The following is a 22,440-nucleotide window of genomic DNA, read 5'->3' on the forward strand; positions in this document are numbered from 1 at the left end:
ACTGGCTTCATCTCTCATGATGGTAAACATTTGGTTTGGTTCTGTCTGATGATAAGAGCAAAATTTGATAGACAATCTGGATGCTAATGAGAGCAGCTTCAGGTTACTGGTCCATATTGCTGTGGCTCAGCACATCACATAGACAATTTCAACTCTGTTCCTACTCGTCACATCCCTCATCAGTCACTGCATGCCTACAATGAGTCATTCTGAGCTTTGGTTCTAGATACCCCTCTCTGCAAGGCCCCTGCCTTCATGGAAACAAGAAGGAATGGGCCTTGTTCTACTGCTCTTTGAATTGTCCCTGCCAGTCCCTAGCAAGCATCTAATGGTTAGATTGACTCCTTCCTGTTATAAACTACAACAGCAATCTCTGCTGTCGAGCAGCGGTGTAGTTGTTAAGGGTGTAAACCTGGAAAACACTTAGGCTCCGATCACATCTCCACTCATTAGCAGCTATGAAACTTGGGAAAAGTTATATACATTCCTATATCATTTCCCAACTGTACAATGACAGTAAAGATAGATTTTTCTGGCATTGGAGGTCTGAATCAGAAAGCAGATGCCAGCCAATGAACAAAAGCATCAGATAGATCCCAAGTTTGAGTCCTGGTCTCAGACAAAAGAAAAAAAATTCCTTTATATTTTCTTGTAAGAATTAAATAAATTAAAAATAACTAGAAAGTGTCTGCCCCAAAATAGGTATCATAGTATTAGGTATTTTATTATTGTTGTTATTATTATTATTAATTAGTATTATTACTGCTATGATCATTATCATCTCCTTCTTTGCAGCCATCACTCCCCCTCCCCTGTGCCCATATAAAGGATTCTGCCAGCTTATATGTTTCTCAGATCTGCATCTCTAGCTCATCCCTTAGGTCAGCAGCTTTTTCTGAAGAGATTAGGGACTTGGGAGGATGGGAAGAGTATTATGATTCTTGCTCAGCTTGACTTACATCTGATAATTAGATTCTCTTTGGGATAAAAAAAGAAAAAAAATTCTACCGCTGGATGCTGGTGACTCATGCCTGTAATCCTAGCTACTCAAGAGGCTGAGACCTGAAGATCATGGTTCAACACAAGCCCAGGCAGGAAAGTCTGTGAGATTCTTATCTCCAATAAACTACTCAGAAAAAGGTGGAAGTGGTGCTGGTAGAATGTTAGCTTTGAACATAAAGAGGCTCAAAGACAGTGCCCAGACTGAGTTCAAGCCCCATGGCCAGGAAAAAAAAAATCTACCCTAAAATGTAAATACTCTGTTCATTTCTGCTTGGTTAAGTCTAGCATTCATTCCATCTTTTGTGTAATACTTTCTCTCTCCACATTTACTTGTAATTAGAGAAAAAATAATAGAAAATCTGATTGAAGTGCTGATTAAGTTTAAAGCTGGAATCACTTTGTTCAAATAGATTTAAAGGGCTGGGAAGGTGGCTAAGTGGTAGAGCACTTGTCTTCATACATGAGGCTCTAGGTTTGATTCCTCAGCACCACATAAGCAAAAAGAAAAAAGCTGGAAGTGGCACTGTGGCTCAAGTGGTAGAGCGCTAGCCTTGAGCTGAAGAGCTGAGGGACAGCGCCCAGGCCCAGAGTTCAGGCCCCATGACCGGAACCCTCCCCCAAAAAAAGAGAAGATTTAAAGAGGGCCAGAATTACAGGCCGAAATTTTCTTAATAAAGACCCAGAAACACAACAAATCAAAGAAAGGTTGGACAAATGGGATTGCATGAAACTGCAGAGCTTCCGCATGGCAAAGGACATAGCCAGCAAGATCAATAGAAAGTCCATGAATTGGGAAAGGATCTTCACTAACCTCTCAATGGACAAAGGCCTCATATCTAAAATATACTTAGAACTCAAAAAATTAAATCCTCCAAAAACAAATCCTCAAAGAAACAACCACCTGATTAATAAGTGGGCTAAAGACTTAAAAAAAGACTTCTCTGAAGAGGAAATAAGAATGGCCAATAGACACATGAAGAAATGCTCAACCTCTCTAGCCATAAAAGGAATGCAAATCAAAACAACATTGAGATTCCACCTCTCCCCAGTTAGAATGGCTATAATTAAGAAATCTAATAACAACCAATGCTGGTGGGGATGTGGCCAAAAGGGAACCCTACTGAATTGTTGGTGGGAATGTAAACTTATTCAAGCACTTTGGAAAGCAGCATGAATGTTCCTCAAAAGACTCCACATAGAGCTACCCTATGACCCAGCAATCCCATTTTGGAGCATTTACCCAAATGATCACAAACAAGGCCATATTAAAGCTACCAGCACAACTATCACAGCATTATTTATCACAGCATTATTCACCATAGCTAAGATATGGAACCAACCCAGATGTCCCTCAATAGATTAATGGATCAAAAAATTTTGGTACACACACACACACACACACACACACACACACACACACACACACACAATGGAATTCTATGCCTCTATCAGAAAGAATGACACCACCTCATTTGTTAAGAAATGGAAAGACTTGGAAAAAATTATATTAAGTGAAGTAAGCTAGTCCCAAAGAAACATAGGTCCCATGGTTTTCCTTATTTGCAATAACTAGTATATGTCTAGGACAAGCAGAAAAGGTCAAAAGCTATGTACATATGACCATATAAGATGATGCTAAGCAAAATGAACCCCAAGACAGGGACACAAAAGGTTTTATATTTGTTGCTGTTGTTTTTAATGTACTTACAATGTACCATGTGATTTTTTTGTTTGTTTTGTATGTTCTTCCCCCATGGTAAAACCTCTGTTTTGACTGTATTGATTCCAATGCCTTGCATCTTATATTTACATTTTTCTAATTTGGGGAGGGGAGGGAAATAACAAAATGCTGAAACAAGGTTGACCCATTGTAACAATGAGATGTACAAGACACTATGTTGTAAACAAACTTTACAACTTCAGGGTGGGGCACATGGAAGGAGGAGTTAGGGAGGTGAGGAGGGAAGGGATGGTAGGGGGAAAAACAAAGGAGGGGGTAACAATGTTTGATAGGAAATGTACTCATTACCTTGCTCATGTAACTGTAACCCCTCTGTACAGTATCTTTACAATAAAAATATATATTAAAAATAGAAAAAAGAGGGCCAGAATTTTGAACAAAGATGACAGTTCAATCTAATCCAAGACAACTCCAAATTACTACAGTATTGCTTCTTTAAATAAGTTTATGTTATACTCACATTGACTATGTCATATGCAAATGAAAGTTTGAATATCCAATCCATTTCATGATCTGAGTTTCTCAATATATCCTAGAAAAATAGGGTCAATCAAAGTGTCACCAGGGATTCAAGCTGAAGCATGCTTTGATCAGAGTTGTCCCTAATGGATCTGGTTTCTTCAGCCAGAATGGATACAAAGAGGGGCAGAGCACATAAATCTAAAGAAATTTTCCCTGGAGATACCCTAACTAGACTCCAGAGAAAAGACAATGGCTTGAGTTGTACAAGCTCCTCCTTGTTACTGACACAATGCTGATGGTCCCCTACTAAAGGAATGGATAGGCCCTGGTGCCCACGTCAGAAGCAGCCATGTCATCATATGAAAAGAAACCAAGTTCATCCCAGGTCCCATTTCTACCAGCACAAAGGAAAGGAAGCACTAGGCGGCTGCACTGCTAATCTGAATCCCAGCAGGCAGCTCATTAAGATAATTCAGGTTTTGCAATTCCACGGAAGAGGAACTGTCCTTGGGGAAACAGGAAAAAGCACTGAAAAGCTTTCTTTATTAGCTATCACTAAACAAACCCAAGGTAAAACTTAATATTTTGCTTACCTTAAGACTTCCCTTTTTGCAATACTGGGTGACAATACAGATATTCGGGGCTTCTGTGCAAATGCCAAAGAAGGGCACAATGTTTTCGTGCTTTAATCCCCATATCTGCAAGTGACAGAATGATAAAGAACAGGTTCAGAGTGTGATTCCCTTCAGTTATTCATAGAGAGAGGCCTGGGAAAGGAGAACTGTTTGCATGTTATAGAAAAAGAGAACCAATGGCTAAATGTGAAATTGAATGTTGAAGATGATATAACTCATAAATGGCAGAGCTGGGAAGTAAATGCTGGGAATCTGACTCCAGGAAATAAACCAGAATCATCAAAATCTAACCGCAGCCATAAGGATTATCTGAAATAGATCACACTAAGCAGGTCCAGCCCTGCTTCCTTGCTTGGGACAGTCAATACTAGTGTATAGGTTACTATAGGTTACTGGCAGAGGACAAGAAGTTGGAGCTATTCCCAATTCCAGGCTCAAGGTAGTAGGTAAACAGACAACAAAGACAGAGAGGAACACAGGCCAGAGTAAAGGCCAGTAAAAATTATGAAAGAAAAATTAGAGGTAGGAGGAATCCAGGCTTTAGATAGTTGCTTTAGGCCAAGGGTCTGGAATCTGAAGCCTGGGCAGTTGGGGGTCAGGGATGGGAGATCATGTGAAAAAAATCAGCCTCCACCATGCCTCTTTGTCATGGATGCCACCCCTCATGGGTTGGGGTGCAGAGCTGGCAGAGAAGGGGCAGAGAGCAGCCTCACCAGCCGGACTTCCTGCAGCACAGTTGGTTTCCTCATGCAAGCTTCTGCATGGTCCCCAACATGGCGGATGGCTACGTAGTATCCCTGAAATCACAGACACAGAACAAAATGTCCTTAATGCAGAGTGATGTAGAAATAGCACTTGGAAAGAGTAAGAAAGGGGAGCAGGAAGACAGACAAGAAAGCCACCTATGGGAGAGATCATCCAGTTCCACACCAGTTAGCCCCGCTACCTTGGCATTGTGCTATGTCCAGGCACTAAGCCAGCTGCTCCACAGAAAGACCTCATTGAACTGACCTGCTGCCCTGCCAAGTAGGTGTGATTTTTTCCATTCGAAATGGAATCACCTAATATCTAACTTGAATGTCTTAACTCTAAGACCATACTTTTAGGATATTATGCAGTAATGTCCTATTATCATGCAGAGGAACACAGTAAATTGGGATCACAAGTCTAGATAGATGTCTAGATCAAAATCTAGTGTTGCCACTGGAATAAGCTTCCTCAAACACTCATTTTTTCACCTGCAAAATAGGGATTACAAGAATAGCATTATCACTGAATTACCACAAGATTAAGTCAATTAAAATACTAACTTAACTGGCCAGGTACTGGTGGCTCATGCCTGTAATCCTAACTACTCAGGAGGCTGAGGTTCAAAGCTAGCTTGGGCAAGAAAAGCTTCTGAGACTTTTATCTCCAATTAACCACAAAAAGGCAGAAACCACTAATCTTGAGAAAAAGAGCTCAGGGACAACTCTCTCTCAAGCTCCCATTTCACACACACACACACACACACACACACACACACACACAAAACCACTGTTAACTCAATGCCTAGCACAGACTTTCGGTGTATGGCATATCTGCTTTTGGAGTCATTCAATCAATCATTACCAAAACCATGGAAGAAGAGTTGGCTAGAAGAAGGGATGGAGTCTAAGATGAGAGAGATGACAAGCCTCTGTATGAATTAAATATCAACCCGGGTCTATTTCTATATGGGAGTAAGTGCAGAATACTGAAGACTATGATGGGGTTTCCACCCAGCAAGGAATGGCTTTGGGATCAAGGAAAGCACTCACAGAGGGGTGCTATGCTAAACTCTGAAGAATAAGCAGGTTCTAGATGGGCAAGAAAGGCAGAATGAGCATAGCATTGTAAGAAGGTAAAGCAAGCATGTCAAAACTCAGCAGGATCAATGATATCCACATAGGATCTGGATCAAAAATGTCTTAAAGTAGAATGGAGCCAACTACTCAAAGTTCCTTATTAGAGACTTTGAACATGAACATAAACGCAACAGGGATGTAAAATCCTATGATGAGATTTGAGAGAGGGGCAAGGAGACATATTGTATGGAGATTCATCAGGCAGAGTATATGGTATAGATTCGTGGCTTCCTGCTCAAAATGACTAGATGACTGGGATACTTAGTTCTTCATGAAATACAGTCTCTAGAGTATTTTGTAAAATCTCAAGTTTTTTATACTTCAAGACCTCAAGTAGGTAAGACATTTGGAAAGATCAGTCGAATAGGGACTGAATTGTCTTTCATCTCGAATAATCTTCCTTTATCTTTTCATCCATCTTAACCCAACCTTAACCATAAGCAACTCCTAACCTCAGAGCAAACAATACTTTTGTTGGGTGCTTTCTGCCTTCATTCTGGAAATCCTGAGACTTCCAATGAAAACAATAAATGCAAGGGTGTTTTTCTTTTTATTTCATGTAATTTTTTTCCTATGGAACTTTCTACAGGCTTGCTAAGTATAGCCAGCTACATGGTCTGGGTGTGAAGAGAGAGTGACAAAGGATGCGTGTGAATGATGAGCAAAGTTTAGCCACTTCTATCATTTATACTACAGAAACATCTGTTTCCACTATTGAAGTACCAGGATGAAATCACCCAGTCTAGGATTTAGGATCCATTGGAGTAGCCCCGTTGAGGCTATTAAACGTAAGTGAATCACAATGAAAGAAAACTTAAAAAAAATTCAGTGTCCTAGTCCCAATAATGTTCAATAATCATAGGATACTAGTGGCTTTCATATTAGTGCAAAGCTAGAATATTTCTATCATCATAGAAAGTTTGATAGGGCTGAGCTGAGTCTAATTGAGAAGCCAGCATAGAAATTACCTGGGAGATGATCTCTAGAAATGCATAATCTTTGGGCTCTATTCTAAGCTAGACCTACCATCTAGAATTGGCTTGTTTTACACACTAAAATGTTGACACATAATATGTACAAAGATTTATCTGCATTTATACCAAGAGTCATGTGTAATTTTTTCTGTGTCTTGCAGTTTGAGAAGCACAAAACCACAATGACTTCTACTTCAAGAATGTCTTTCTAGTCAGAATAGCTTACCTGACCAAAACTTCACAGGGAGAAGAATCAGAAATATATACTTATTCCTCCATGCAGCCACATGGCATAGAAATACCTGGTAAAGTCCTACTGGAGCATAAAAAAGTTCTTCTCCCTGCTGGCTCTTATAGGAGCTACAGTCAGTAGGAAGCATCACAGGATGTGTGCTGCGCACACCCCCTCTCATCACAGGCGTACCTCTCTGGGAAAACTGAAACACAAGACACAATTGGTTGCTCTTAGCAGCATTGTACAGTACCAAAGGGACTGGGTAACTTTAGATGAAGGTGAATTCCAACCTGACACAGTTAAGCATGTAGGAGACTCAAGATTTGCCTACATGATTCCTTCTTGGTAACTGTACCACCATGCATGGTCTAGGCTATGAGTATAGGCTTTTGAGGTCAGGTTACCTATACTCGGGTTCTAACTGTTCTAAGAGAATCTGTGTTCCCTCCATATTTAATACCCCACATGTAGAGAACACCTTTCTAAGAACAAGAGCTCTGTTTCTTAAGGAGAATCTATTGGACAAATCAGAACAGTACTGCTTTACTTGAGGAGTGAAGAGAAAGGCTCAAATCCCCAGAGACATTTGGGAGAGACTTACTAATAAACCCAACTCTCTTGCTCTTAGTACACTGAAGGTTCTTAAGCCTGGTACCAGCGAAGGTCCAGCATGCTATGTGACTTCTCCCTTTCTCTCCTCTCTGAAGCCTTCAAGATAACAATTTTTTTAGTCTTTCTATCTAAAGAACTTACCCCAGAGACAAAACACATCCTTCCTTAGAAGGCATCTCATTTGTGGCTATTCCCACATGTTGTGCTGTGCTTGGTAGATGCTCATTCCATGTTATAAAATGGACTTTTTGGAACTCACCCTCAAAAAGTGAATGTGTCAAGTCTAGTGCTCTTTTCTGCTAAGACTATATGTGGATTTGAGGGCTTAGTGGCATAAAGCTCCTGTCACTGAATTTAAACTCAGGGTTGGCATTAGCCAATTTATGTATGTATGGCCTATTTTTCATATTTGTATATGATTTTCTAAAAGTCACCTAATTACCAGTGATACCAAAAGCAAATGAGCATGTGGCATCATTAAAACTTTGTTAATATTCTATCACTATCATTTTTAACTAATTAATGATATCTGTGATAAGGCCATTGTATTTGTGTTCCTTAGAGTACACTTGAGACTATATGTACAGAGAGATTGTATTTAATCTTGAATAAACTTTCATTAAAACTACTTTGCTTATTTTTTTTTAAAGTGAATGTGGTAGCCAGGTGTTGGTGGATCCTGCCTGCCTATAATCCTAGCTACTCAGGTGGTTAAGTTTTGAGGATCGCAACAAAGCTAGACTGGGCAGCAAAGTCCATGAGACTCTCACCTCTGATTAGTGGTGGCTCAGTGTGGTACAGCACTAGCCTTGAGCACAAAAGCTCAGGGACAGTATCCAGGCCCTGAGTTCAAACCCCAGGACTGGCACCAAAAAAAAGTGAATGTGTTTATTTGTTTTTAGGCAGGCTATATAGCTCAAGCTGGTTTTGAAGTCCCCTTATCCTCCTGTTTCAAGCTCTTGAGCACCAAGAATACAGCAATGCACCACCACTTCCTGAATGTGGTTTTGAAAAGAACTAAATATTCCCCATGAATGACTTTAATATTTGAATAGGTCGTATGGTGCTTCTACTCATGAGCAATAGAGTTTAAGGACTCAGAGACTACTAATCATTTTTAAATTGAAAATGAGTCTGGGAAGGCAAAGTGTTATTTTCAGAGATATTCAGCCAGGAAATGGAAGGCAAAGAACCAGAACGCAGGTCTTGTGCTCCTTCACTAAGTGCTCCCTTGCTCGGTCAGTCAGCTCTAATGAGCTCAATGATCTCCTCAGAAAGGCCTCTTCCACAAGTCTCCAGCAATGACCCAAAAGAGAGGTATCTGGGTCATGTATAGACTTACCTTGTTCTGGGGAATAATAGTGATAGTGTCATAGTTGATTTGCCACCAGCTGTCTTTACAATCGTTTTGTAATTTTTCCCTGTGCATCCTTAAAACCAGACCTATGATGGCAGCTCCCAAGACAACGATGAAGAGTGTCATTGTGGAAATCACAGCAGTCGTGCCTGGAGGGAAGCAAGTCTTTACTTAGGCATGAGTAAAAGCAGAGGTGAGCACATCGCTGATCCAACAAGATCTTTCTAAGCAAGGTTATTATGTAGGCTCAAATACACTGAATCCATTCAGACTTAATTTCTTCCAGCAATATTTCTCTGACTATGTCTCTGCTTCTCTTGGCAGCCATGCTCACTTCCTCCTTCATATAGAAACATACCTTGTTGGATGTAATTGTGATGTCAAATGCCAGTGCCATGTTTTGTTATACATGTATGCTCTTGGTAGAGTTGCTTTCTAAGCACCTTCTAATTCTAGGCTGAGGCTCCTTAACCACTTTTGCCCAAGCTGTCCTAGACTCCCTAGGAAGGAAGTCCTTTAAAAACAAAAATATTTGTGCACTATTATTGGGGGTGTAAATTAATGCAGCCACTAATGGAAAGCAGTAAGGAGGCTCCTCAGGAAACTAAAAAAATAGAATTACCCTATGTTCCAGTTAGACCACTCCTAGGTATATATCCAAAGGAAGCATTTAATAGAAATAGTCAGCATTTAATAGAAATCCTGCATGATCAGGTTCATAGCAGTACTGTTTACAATAGCCAAATATAGAATCAGTCCAAGTGCCCATCAACCGATAAACAGACCAAGAAAATGAGGTATACCTCATGGATACACACTCAATAGAGTCCTCGGCCATAAAGAATGAAATAATATTGTTTTTAGGAAAATGGATGGAACTGAAGATCACCAAGTTAAATCAGACTGAGAAAGACAAATAGCACATGCCATATATGGAATCTAGATCTTAAAAATAAAAAAAAAAAGAATGGTAGGACTATTTCGTAATTGGGAGTCAGAGGGAGGGTAAAGGAGAAGAGTAGATGTGTGAATATGATCAAAGCAACCTGTCAAGGAAGATAAATAAGGAAACCAGTCAAAATTGCTCAAGAGGGGGGAAAAGGTAAATATGAAAGACATGTGTGGAAATATCACAATAAAACTTGTTTGTACAAATCATAACACTAATAAAAAGGTAAATATGAAAAATAAAATCCTATTCTAGGAACCACAAACCAAACAGAGGTGCAATGGTTCATGCCTATAATACTTTCTACTCTAGAGGCTGAGATCTGGCAATCACCAGATCAATGCAGGCTCAGGAAGATTAAATCTAAGAAACTCTTACCTCAACTTAACCTTAACTAGCAAAAATACAAATAAACAAACAAAAACACCCATAAGTAGAGGTGTAGCTCAAGTGGTAGAGTGACAGTCTTGAGCAAGAATGCTAAGCAAAAATGGAATGCCTTAAGTTCAAGCTCCAGCAGTGGCATTAAAAATATGGGAATCCTTGAGAATTGAATCTCAAAAGCCAGGGCCAGATTTCCCTAGAGTAGGAGTTTTTCAATGGAAGATTGCTCTTCCCAAGGAGATAGTTGAATTTTGTTTTGAGAAAATGCCCCTTGATTTACTGAATTTCAAGTCCTACCTGTGATAGACTTGTCAGGGTCAGACCAAATGATTGGTGTTGCTCCCCACTCCAAACAACTAGAGAGGATGCTGAACACCCTATTAAAGCAAAGCACCACACCTGCCCCACCAAGATTTTCTGGGCTAAAACATCAAAAGAAATGTTCTACAGAGACACAACACTACTTCTCCCAAGCAGCCATACTTACCAGTTAAAGTAGGCTCCCTTTTGCAGAGCTCATTATAAATTCCACAGCTTGATCTGCTCCTGGGACGGAAACTATGGAGCCAAGTCATATTGGAGAAATACCTCAAAGGTCTGTTAAAAGAGAAAAGAAGAAGGCCAGCATTTACTCCATTTATTCCATCTGTTTCTACCTTGTGTACCATAGTGGCAACTAAAATATGGGTGCTAGTTGCAAAAACTAGGCTTTAGTCTCTTAGTTCAAAACTCTGCTGACCTATTTAATGCTCCCAACCCTCTCGACTCATCAGATCTACTCTGATAATCTCATTCGTGAGAAGCAAGATATGTTTTTATTGGGTAGAATAGCTGCTGGACTCTTTTGATTGAAACCATGTCTCTTTTGATTTAAAAGATGATGTGACAATTTCCTAGTGTTGCTGAGATTTCCATCCGTGTTTGATACAGACAAGTCATAGTGTATAACAACCTTGACATTTCACAGACCAAAACATCATCCCTCACATGGATATGCCTGCTTCTATGATCTTGAGGATAGGGTTGCCATAGTTACTTTCCTTACCTGGCTGTCTCATTGTAGTGATCACCATTCCCAAAGTAAGAGGGGAAAAGTCTCAATGGAAATTGGGAGGTTGGCAATTGGGTCTAAATAGAAATTAATTTACAAGCTATACCTCCTTTTTTTCATTGATTTGTAGCTGAGGAAACAAAAACCAGAGCTTTTCCTAGTGATTCCTGGGTGCTTAGGACAACACTGTGGTTCTGATGGACACACATCTCTGGGTAGGTCTTCATAACTTCAGAAAACACGAGAATACGTGGTGAGGGAATTCTAAGAACTAGATCCCAACTCAACTTCCCAGTAGGAGTCCTGATCTTTATCTTCTTCCCTGGGCTCTGGCAGTATTTTTATGAACAGCATGTACAGAAATGTCTTGCGGTACCTGATCACTTTCTGATTGCTGTCATAATGAAGAAAAGGAAGAAAAAGGTTCCCATTTCCAGATTTCTCTAAAGTGTAGACAGAATAATGACTGTGCCTTTCCCCCTGGGAGTCCACAAACACAGGACCAGTAATTCCTGGAAAGAGAGAAGGTTGCATAAGGTACAGGACAGAGGGGCACTTGGAGCTCAAAGCAGCAGTATGATGTAACTGAGCTCAGCAAGTCCCTTCCCCAGGGAACACCAGGTGCAAAATGGTTCTGTTTCAAGAAATCTGACTCAACAGTAAGATGCAGAAGCAGCATCTTGGTAGAGCCAAAATACCAACTATACAGGCAGATGTGGTGTGATGGGAAGGGCCATTGAGATTTAAAAAAAATTTTTTTTGTAGGGCTGGGACGGTGGCTCAGTGGTAGAGCGCTTGCCTTGCATGCTCGAGGCCCTGGGTTCGATTCCTCAGCACCACATAAGCAAAAAAGAAAAAAACCGGAAGTGGCACTGTGACTCAGGTGGTAGAGCGCTAGCCTTGAGCTGAAGAGCTGAGGGACAGCACCCAGGCCCAGAGTTCAGGCCCCACGACAAGACCAAAAAAAAAAATTTTTTTTTGTAGTGAAACCAGGTAAACTGAAGAATTGGGTAGGGTTGGGAGAAATGGGGCAGAATGATGAAAGGGTTGACATTGATCAAAAGGCATTGTATTCATAAACTGGCATGTTGAATTGAAACTCATTCATACAACTACTTAAAGACAATTTTAAAAACACTAAATTAAAAAAACAATATTTAAAAACATTTTTTTGTCAGTTGTGGGGCTTGAACTCTGGGCCTGGGCACTGTCCCCTGAGCGCTTCAGCTCAAGGTGAGCACTCTACCACTTGAGCCACAGTGCCACTTCCGATTTTCTGGTGGTTAATTAGAGAGAGTCTCCTGAACTTTCCTGCCTGGGCTGACTTCAAACCATGATCCTCAGATCTCAGCCTCCTGTTGCTAGGATTATAGTGTGAGCCACCAGCGCCCAGCATAAAAAATTTTTTTTAATTAAAAGTGGTTAAGCAATTTCCAATTAATTTCACATAAAACCTCCGACTTACCCTTGCCAGCAACAGTCAGACAACAGGATGTTGAGTGCCTACACAATAGTAATTGTCCGGAGCTACCTCCTTCAGTCCCTGCCATCTTCTTGGCACATGGCTTAAGGCCTTCTTGGCCTTATTTCCTGTACTTCCAACACACCACATTGTCTTAGTGCTCAAAGAGGCAAGTCTCGTGTTCTCTGTCATTAGGAAGCAGTAGTGGGTGAGACTGTGCAGGGAAAGAAGAGAAGGTACCCCAGAGGCCTCCTCTACCTGTGGCCTGAGAAACTGGATGGCTTTAGCCTCAGTCACTCTTATGAAAGATCAGATCTTCATGAGAAAGATGAAATGCATAGCAGAGAGAGACAGGCCTAGTAGGGACCCATCAGTCATGTCAGAGCCCACAGGACTGTGCCAGACTGGGACCAGAAAAACTCTTACCCTGCAATGCTGTCAGATTGGCTTTCAGAGTGTTGACCAGCTGCCGCGCATCCCGGAAGTCTCTCCCAACCTTTACCATCTCCTCCACAGTCTGAGCATAGAGCAGGAGGGCGTCATGGAGGTAGGCAGAGTAAGGGCTCACCTTGAACAAGAGCATATGCAGTGAGCCCAGCACCAGTAGTCCTAGCTATTCAAAAGGCTGAGATCTGAGGATCATGATTTTAAGCCAGCCTGAACAGAAAAGTTGTGTGACTCTTATCTCCAATAACCACAAAAGGCCAGAGCGCTTAAGCACAGAAAGCTCAGGGACAGTACCTAAGCCCAGAGTTCAAGCCCCAAGGAGCAGCAGAAAAACAAAGAGCAAACACAGTATACAGAAGCCCATAGCCTCCATTGCTCAGCTGGAAGAGCCTGTCTCGATCCTTTGGGAAGTAGAACACCACATATTCTTCACGCAGTCCACTGAGAGGCCCTACTATCAAATCCAGCCCTCACCGCCTTTACCTTCCTCAGAATTAGACCCTGACCATAGACCGGATCAGCTTCGCAGGCCATAGGTGGGAGGAAGCTAAGGGAGGTACTGGAGTCAGGCTGGTTCTGCTGCTTTCCAGCTGTGAGAGAGACCTGAAGTAAGTTCTGTAACTTCTCCAAATCTCAGCTTATTGTTTATAACATATGGATCACACCACACTTATGAAGCAGGAGCAGAGCAGGTAAACTCATATAATTCCTATGTCCCATAGTAGGTCTTCAACAGCTGTTCTCATTTTTCATTTTTGGTTGAGTCAATTGCCAGTGCAGGAGCCTTCTTCTATGGCAGCTGCTCACAGCCATGAGAACGGCTCCTCATGTTTTCAGGAATCCACCCTCTTGTCTCGTATGTGTGTTGGGATGCACAATGCACTCCCTCATTCCGAATCAAGTCCCTTAGTATCAATGAGCAGTCCTGACCTTGGGTTCAGCTCCAGCTCCAGCCAGTGTCCTCTCTGTGGGAACTTTTTGCTAATCCTTCACACATGTGCAGATTCGACTTGCTGATATACTCTCCCCTGATTGATTCCCCCTACCCCAGTCCTTCTGCTTGACTTAGCTGTCCTAGCTCCACACCACCTATTACTCCATCCTGCTCCTCAATCCTGCCATCTTTCTGGCAAAGGAAATTGGCACCGTCTGAATAGCCATTGTTATTCCTCCTGCTATATCCACATGGTGTAGTATTAGACGCTCGTGACCACAGCTGGAAGACAGACACCATCAGTAGTCCCGTTTTATAAAGGAAGAGACTGAGGGATAGGGAGGCTAAGCAGTTAACTCCAGGATCCCACTGTTAGTAAACAGAAGTAGGATAAGAACCCAGCTCTGTGACCCCAAAAGCCAGTGACCTTTTATCCTGTAACCTCTGGCCCACTTAGTAATGTTTAGGATACAGATTTCACAAGACAGCCTGAAACCACTGCTTGTTTGCGGAGCTGGAAAAGTGTGTGTGTGTGTGTGTGTGTGTGTGTGTGTGTGTGTGTGTGTGTGTGTGTGTGTGTGTGTGTGTGTGTGTGTGTGTGTAAACACAAATAGGATCAAAGAAGGGAGGTAGGCCCTGTGCAGAGGTCCTGTCCGACCTGACCTGTTCCTCAGAGGAGATGGAACTTTGGAAGGGCGGTCTCCTCAGCCTTTCATAGACTTGTTTCCGGAAGCCAAAGCTGTCTTCTCCAGGGCCTTCTCCATAGGAGCTGAGGGTGATGACAAGCAGTGACTCATAGACTTTTGGGATATGTGTCACCTTCTGATTTGTCATCAATCCTTCCCAAAAACTGTCCTAAAAAGCGATAAAACAAATGTCACTATTCCATAGGAAATGACCCCCACAGCCAGAATTGTGTTTCAGACAGTGTTGAATTTGAATTGCTATATTCTAACCCTCAGAAAGGATTCTAGAAGGCCTGCACAAACACGGACCATATTTTTAGCGACCACATCCACAGTGGGAACAGAGCCATAGGATAAATGAAAACTTTAAATATATTAGTGGCATCAAGCAACTAAGAGGCCACAAGCTTACCTAGGAGTAATGAGTGCTCGTTTGTAGATTCTGCTTATGTATATTGTATATTATATATGTATATATATATATAGTATATTCTTTTTTGTTGGCATCATTATCTATGTTGCTACTATTATGAAGAGTGTAAGCCCACTCATTTATTGTGCATGTCCCAATTCCTAAATTATTCCCTTTCATCTTCCTGGGAGGTATTCAATCAATATAAGCATTTACAGAGGCGTGTGTGTGTGTGTGAGAGAGAGAGAGAGAGAGAGGGAGAGAGAGAGGGAGAGAGAGAGAGAGAGAGAGAGAGAGAGAGAGAGAGAGAGAGAGAGAGAGAGAGAGAGAGAGAGAGAGAGACTATGGGACTATATGTGTTTTATGTAACCACTATCACACTATACTGTATACTACTACAGCATGACTTTCATCCACTTAAAACCTATACTGGAAACACTTTCATTCTCACGGTACTGAAAAGTTTATTGTAGAATAAGGAATATCACAAAGAATATTTTAATTCTTCATTTGTACACACTATTGTTTTCCACTTCCTTAACAGGATCCAACTGTGCCATCTGCTCACACTGTTCTACTGTGCCATTGACTTTCCTCTTCCTCTCCAAGAAGGCAGACTTCTGTGGTACCCTAATATATGCATAATATTCAGAAGGCTGATTATTCCAAGAAATATTTGTTATTCCTATTTTTTACCTGCTGAACATATTCTAAAAAAGCAGAGCAGACTCAAATTCCAAACTGATTCAAAGGATTCCTATTGCCTATAATTGTTTTATTTAATTTTTATTGTAAAGGTGATATACAGAGGGGTTACAGTTACCTAAGTCAGGTAGTTTCAGAAGGGATTTATGCATTCTTTTGAAAAGCAGAATAAATTTAATTGCATGGATATTGTATAGTGTAGTTTTACCTCTATAAACTTTCTTCCACTACAAATCAATGGAAATTGATTAGTAAGGTTTTGAGAGGAAGTGGTAAGGATATGTGGGTATTGTTGAAGGACTTCCTCATGCAAACTGACTCATCCCATCTGTCCATCCCTTGCCTCTCTAAAGGCAGACGCAAATAGAACAGGAAAGAGAAGCAAAGTGGGTAATAATAAAAAGGGAATGCAGGAAGATCCTCTGGAAAGTCTGACAAACATTTAAAATTTTAGCTGCCTCTGAAGAAATCTGTGACACTTCCAGATAAACACTTCCTGAGCTGAGTGTTGGTGACACACACCTGTAATCCTAGCTACTCAGGAGGCTGAGATCTAAAGATAGAAGTTTGAAGCCAGGAAGAGAAAGTCCATAATACTCTCATCTTCCATGAATTTTCAAAAAACCAGAAGTGGAGCTGTGGCTCAAGTGGCAAAGTGTTGGCCTTGAGCTAAAAAGCTTAGTGGCAATTCCAGACCTCTAGGTTCAAGATTCAGAACTGGCGCGAGCACGCACACACACACACACACACACACACACACACACACACACGCGCACACACACACACACACACGCGCACACACACACACACACACACACACACACACACACACACACACCCTGATAAGGAAAGAAATCTGGGATGTTTTTACATATCTTCCTCTACTCTCTTTTGCCCCATTTCAACTTCTTATGATGATATAAAACAAGCTCATTGTGGAAAGTTAAAGCTACTGGAAAATTATACTGTGGAGACATTATCCCACGGGCAGGAAGATGTTCTTATGGGCACTGACACTGAAGCCAGCCCAGCTGGGTTGGAATAATCTCTCCATACTAGTTTGTATGGCCATGGGCAAGCTATTTTACCCTCCTGGGTTCAGTTTCATTTTCCATAAATGAGACTAAGAGCTTGTGGTGGTTTTGAGGCCTGGCACCTCATAAGCATTCTCTGCTGTGGGGCTATGTGTAGTAGGAACAAGCGATCCAGTTGGAAACATCACCCGGGCATCCTAGAGTATAGCACCTTGCTTATCTTGGCCTTGGTTTTTCTGCCTATAAGTTGGAATATTAATCATACTCGCCTTCCAAGGAAGTTGGAATGATGAAGTATAATGATACATGTAATATCTGCCTCACACAGCCATTGGCAATATCAAGTGCAGCAATATATGTGAAATGTGTAACTCTGTTCTTGGGGGAAGCACATAGTGCTTTAGCCACTTCCATCATTGCTAGAGAACCATAACTTTGGACCAGTGTATTAAGACCTACCTCTAGCTGCTGCAAAACAATGAAGACAAATTCTCCAGTGTTGAGCCCCAAATTCTCTGCAGCCAACAGAATAACCTTTGCATCTTCCGAGCTGCAGATTAAGATGATAACTAGAAGAAGGGAGAACAGAGTCAGACTTCCACTTGTTTGTGTCTCTGTCTCCCCTCTCCTTTTCTGTCCCTCTCTCCTCAATGCCCCTCCCTCTCATTCTCCTTTTCTTCCTCTTCTACTCCTTTCTTCCCTTCCATTCCCATGCCTCTTTCTTCCACTCGCCCACCCCCAAGTGTAGTCTAAAGCCAGTCCATATAAACCATGAACTTCTCTTTTTTCCCCTTAAAATGCTTAGGAAAGAGAAAGGCCTAAACTCTCTCTAAGAGTATATGTCTTAAACTGAGCCTGGCAGATTTGCCCTGATACAGTCCCATCCCTTCCCCTCCCATTAAAGTCCCCAAGTCCAAAAAGTTTGAGGTCATTTCTGTGCCTCAGTCTCTTTCCTTTAATGGACAAAATCATTAGAAGAACAGACATGGCAGGTGACTCCTTAGTCACACCTCGGTTAGGAGGAGCTAGGATCAAGGGCATTTTGACCTTCTGAATGTATATAGGAAGAAGTAAACTCAGTACTTCTGTTCTCACATCATCATTCATGGTACGAACACATAGATGAAGCGATGGTTTGCTTTCTAAATTAGGTATATTACATAATATGCTTATCTATCTGTCAAGCACTGCACTAGGTACAAGAGACAGCCTCAAACGAAGTGGAAAGGACCCCCGTGCTCAGGGAGTCACTGTCAGGCAGACAGTGTATGAGAAGAAATGGCACTCCTGAGTGATGATCTGGCAAAATCCTAAAGTTTATCTGAAGAAAGGAGAGGAGGCAGGTGATTGATCTAGTAAGAAAAGAGATTTCTAGGCAGCAGCATAAAACAATTATTGGATGTTAATCAACTACACACCCCAACGTAGTGCTAAACACTAGGTGATCTGACTTAGTCCTTAAGATGGTTGCCTCCATTTTACAGATAAGGTATCTAAATCACAGAGAAGTTAGGGATCTTGCCCAGGAGAACACAGGTAGAAAGTACAAAGGCAAGAATCAATAAATGCATGTACCTCCACTGCCTACCCTCTAAACAACTTCCAAAATCTGGGACCTGGAATGCTTAGCATATTATTGCTTAACATTATTTTAGAACTTACTTTATGCATCATGACTTCTAAAATTTTACTTCAGATGAAAAAAGATAAAACATCAGTGACCATCAAGGAAAGAAGGAAATCGCCTCTATGTGTCAACTTTGTACATCATTTTCTTCTGATTTTTAAACTCACAGAAAAATGAAGAGTTCTTAGTTGTTTCCAAACAATCTCCAAATACAAGCAAAGGATGATCTTGCCTGCTCACCTCTGGTGACTGATGTTATGCTCCTGAGATCTTCCTGCAGAAGGACTGGGTCCCTGATGGTGTATCTCATGCTGGCCATGATGGTGAAATTAGGTTGAAGTTTATTCTCCACAACCTTCCATAACTCATCCACTCCATCCCAGGATGGAACCCCAGAGTAGCCTCCAAACAGGCCAATGTGTTCCCAGCCCAGGTATGAGAGACTTTTCTGCAACACATCACCAATTTCTTGGATGGATGGTACAAGTATCACACAGGTGTCGTACAAGAGGTGGTTTTCCACTTTTGCCATTTGTCCAACAAAGTCAAATACGGGGATGTTCCACTCAGAGGCCAACAAACCAATAACCTTAAAGTAACCAAAAGAATATCTTTCTATGATAGAGTTTATGCCACATTCAAACCTCAGAATCAAATGTCTACATGAATTTTGAATTCAGTGAACCTTACACTAGATCCTCTCCTTTGGAATATTGATAAGAATGCTTTGGATCCAATTTGCAGAAACAAAACTTTGGAAGACAAGGTTAACAAGTGAAATCTTTTACTATGTGCTTATAAATCACTCAACTAAGACCCTGTATATGTCAGATATTATCATTGTACCCATTATAAAGACAAAAATATGGAGATATAAGTTATACATCTAACAAATAATGGAGCAGAATCACAACACTTTAAGCTATTCACTCCTCTTTCCTTTCTGAACTTGTACTTGGCTCATTTCTTATGGGTTGATCATTAAGAGCTTATAATTCATGAAGAAGTTTGAAGAACTTGACATTAAAGGAGCTTATAGTCTAATATATGAGCTAAGATATATAAAAATAGACCTGTGTCAGATGCTGGTGGCTCACGGCTGTAATCCTGGCTACTTAGGAGACTAAAATCTGAGGATCATGGTTCAAAGCCGGTCTGGGCAGAAAAGCCTGAAATACTGTTATCTTTAATTAACTAGCAAAAAATCTACAAGTGGAGCTGTGGTTTGTGTTGGAGAACATTATCCTTGAGTGAAAAAGCTAAGGGAAAAGCTAAGTTCAAGCCCCAGTAATGGGGCTTAAAAAATTCATTCTAGAATTAAATATACCTTCCAAATTTTATAAACAATACATTTCTAGAAACTTAGGGTAAGAATAACTTACTCTTAACTGTAGAATTAGGGATATGAAGAATGAGGGTGAAGGTGTAGAAGAGCCTCAAGGGCTGTCCCTTGGGGCTGACATTGAAGGATGAGTAGGCTCTGGAAAGCGAGAAATGTGTCAAGTGGGGAATTCCAGGAGACATCAAAACTCAAATTCAAAGGTTAGCTTAATTTTAAACTACTGGCACTTCTGCAGTATTTTGAAGAGTCTTTCGAGTCCCTCCTGGCAGCAGTAGCTCCCAGATGACACCAATGCTGAAGACACTGACAGAACTAATTCCACTAACCACATAAATGCTTTTTTCATTTACTCACTCTTACTTAAAGCAATCTGTCATACTTTATTCTTCTCGGGTTACTTTCATCATCCCTGAATTATTTATTACACACATGTAAAGCCAAACTCTTGTTTTTATCTTAAGCTTTCCAATCCACATGGCTGACAATACAACCATGAATACATAATAAGAGTCTGTACATAAAAGCACCATATTCAATCAACAAGAGAAGAAAGGGGGTATATGGACTAGTAATTTTTTATTTGAAAGACTTTTTTTGGAGGGTGCTGGTATCCTGGGACCATGGAGCTTTCCTGATCAAATCTAATACTCTACCACTTGAGCTACAGCTCCACTTCCAGCATTTTTTTGGGGGGGAGGGAGGCTGTTTAATTGGAGATAAGAGTCTCACAGACTTTCCTGCCAGGCTGGCTTTGAACTGCAAACCTCAGATGTCAGCCTCCTTAGCAGCTAGGATTACAAGCATGGGCCACCAGCACCCAACTTGAAAGGCTTTCTTTAAAGAGAATGTTAATTGTTCTAATTACAAGGTATAATTACAGCTCAAAAAGTCAAAACAAAAAAAAAAAGGATATCCAAGACCTGCATATCAATTGCTATAATAATGATACTTGTTAAGAGATTATTCAAATCAGTTCCATCATCTTTAAGACCACCCTGTCCAACGGAAATTCAGCCCAGTTTTCCAGAAGGCTTTATACTCTACCTCTGCTGCTTCTGGGCATGCCGGTCCAAACAGCGCAGAAATCTTTTCTCTCTGGACCTGGTTGATGAACATAGCAAGGGATTCCTTGGCACTGCAGGCTGAGTTGGTGTAAGTGAACTCCCAGCTGAAGTTTCCAAAGCCTGCTGACTCTAAGTTGACCCTGTCCATGGCAATCTGGAGGCCTGCTCCCAGCCTTTGCACACTGAATGGGTAAGAGATGTTCCAGGGGGCGTGGAGACCCACAGTGAGTTTAGCAGCTTCAAGCCAAGTCACCAGCACACTGGCAAAGAGCATCACCACCAGAGCTGGATGGTCAGCATGACATTCACGCATCCAACAGAGCCCAGATTCTCGTAAAACCTCAAGACCTGATCTGGGAGCCATGGTGGGCACTGAACAATGTGTCACCACTGAACCCTGAGAGGTTCACACTCACGGCCACTCACAGCAAGAACTTATATCATAGTGTAGAGTCCCCTGAGGACCACAATTTGCTTCTATTTGGTGCCACTAATTAGAGGAAACCCTCTCTAACACAACCCAGAAGAGCCTGTCTTTCCGGAAAAAAAAAAAAAAGACTTTAAAAAGGAATTCAGCAAAGCCCTGAACATTCAACTAATGATAGCACTAACAAACCTGCATGTTCCTGGGCCAATTACATAACCCGTCTGTTGCTCTCCACCACTAAGATCAGAATCACGGAAGCCACTAACATAGTCATATAGCCTGTTCTAGAATTTGGACTGCACTTGATATGAGCCAGGATATGTTACTTCCCTCTCTGTGCCTCCATCTCCTGACCTATAAAATGGGGACACAGGTAATGAGTTCTTTCCAAACATCGGGTGATGATTAGAAGAGAACAGGCAAATCTACTTCTGGCTACAATGTTACCACTAAGAGCCATTCTAAACATTAGATTTGATAAAGGTGGTGATGATTGTAATGATAACCATTGGGAGTGGTGATGATTATCAGAGTTATAGTGACAAATATTATTGTCAGATGAATTTTTCTTATAGGATTTTTTTTCTCCCTAGAATGTCAGCTAATGACAATGAGAAGATAGATGACAGCTAGGCATGGTCTATCTCCATCACCTGGGCATAGGCCACTCACAGATGGGTTACTGATGAACTGTTACCTTCCATCTACAAAGGACCGGGGCAAGAAGCCTGGAGCTGATCTTCATTGTCTGATCTATTTTGGGGTTGGCAGGACCAGACTTCTGCTGGAAAGCCACTGCTATCTCTGGGTAAGATGCCCAGGCCATCAGCCAGGCACATCTGTATCAATCTAAAGGGTTAAGGCCTATATTTTACTGACTTTCTTTTGAGTCACTTTGGCAGTAAAGGGTCTGGCATCTCACATTCATCTCAGGATTTGGCATTTTAACACAGAAGACAAACTACGATTCTCAAAACTTGATCTGTATCAGTATTTTCTGATGGCCAGAACA

At 41.3% G+C, this 22,440-nt stretch overlaps 1 protein-coding gene across 1 annotated transcript in view; it reads right to left on the reverse strand.

Annotated features, from left to right (window-relative positions):
* The window catches only part of LOC138803852 (guanylate cyclase 2G-like), a 39,703-nt gene extending 18,338 nt beyond the window's left edge, over nt 1-21,365 (reverse strand). Inside the window, exons 1-12 of the mRNA XM_069987922.1 lie at nt 20,982-21,365; nt 18,836-19,184; nt 17,428-17,537; nt 14,795-14,986; nt 13,177-13,318; nt 11,665-11,800; nt 10,725-10,834; nt 8,890-9,053; nt 7,003-7,137; nt 4,554-4,637; nt 3,799-3,903; nt 3,204-3,275 (exon numbers count right to left, since the gene is read on the reverse strand). Of these exons, the coding sequence (XP_069844023.1) occupies nt 3,204-3,275; nt 3,799-3,903; nt 4,554-4,637; nt 7,003-7,137; nt 8,890-9,053; nt 10,725-10,834; nt 11,665-11,800; nt 13,177-13,318; nt 14,795-14,986; nt 17,428-17,537; nt 18,836-19,184; nt 20,982-21,365 (1,983 nt within the window). The remainder of the gene's footprint in view (nt 1-3,203; nt 3,276-3,798; nt 3,904-4,553; nt 4,638-7,002; nt 7,138-8,889; nt 9,054-10,724; nt 10,835-11,664; nt 11,801-13,176; nt 13,319-14,794; nt 14,987-17,427; nt 17,538-18,835; nt 19,185-20,981) is intronic.
* Between the last annotated feature and the right edge of the window lie 1,075 nt (nt 21,366-22,440).

Source organism: Dipodomys merriami, unplaced genomic scaffold (genome assembly GCF_024711535.1).
Source record: "Dipodomys merriami isolate MVZ:Mamm:240054 unplaced genomic scaffold, mDipMer1.0.p SCAF_35, whole genome shotgun sequence".
Classification (NCBI taxonomy): Eukaryota; Metazoa; Chordata; class Mammalia; order Rodentia; family Heteromyidae; genus Dipodomys; species Dipodomys merriami.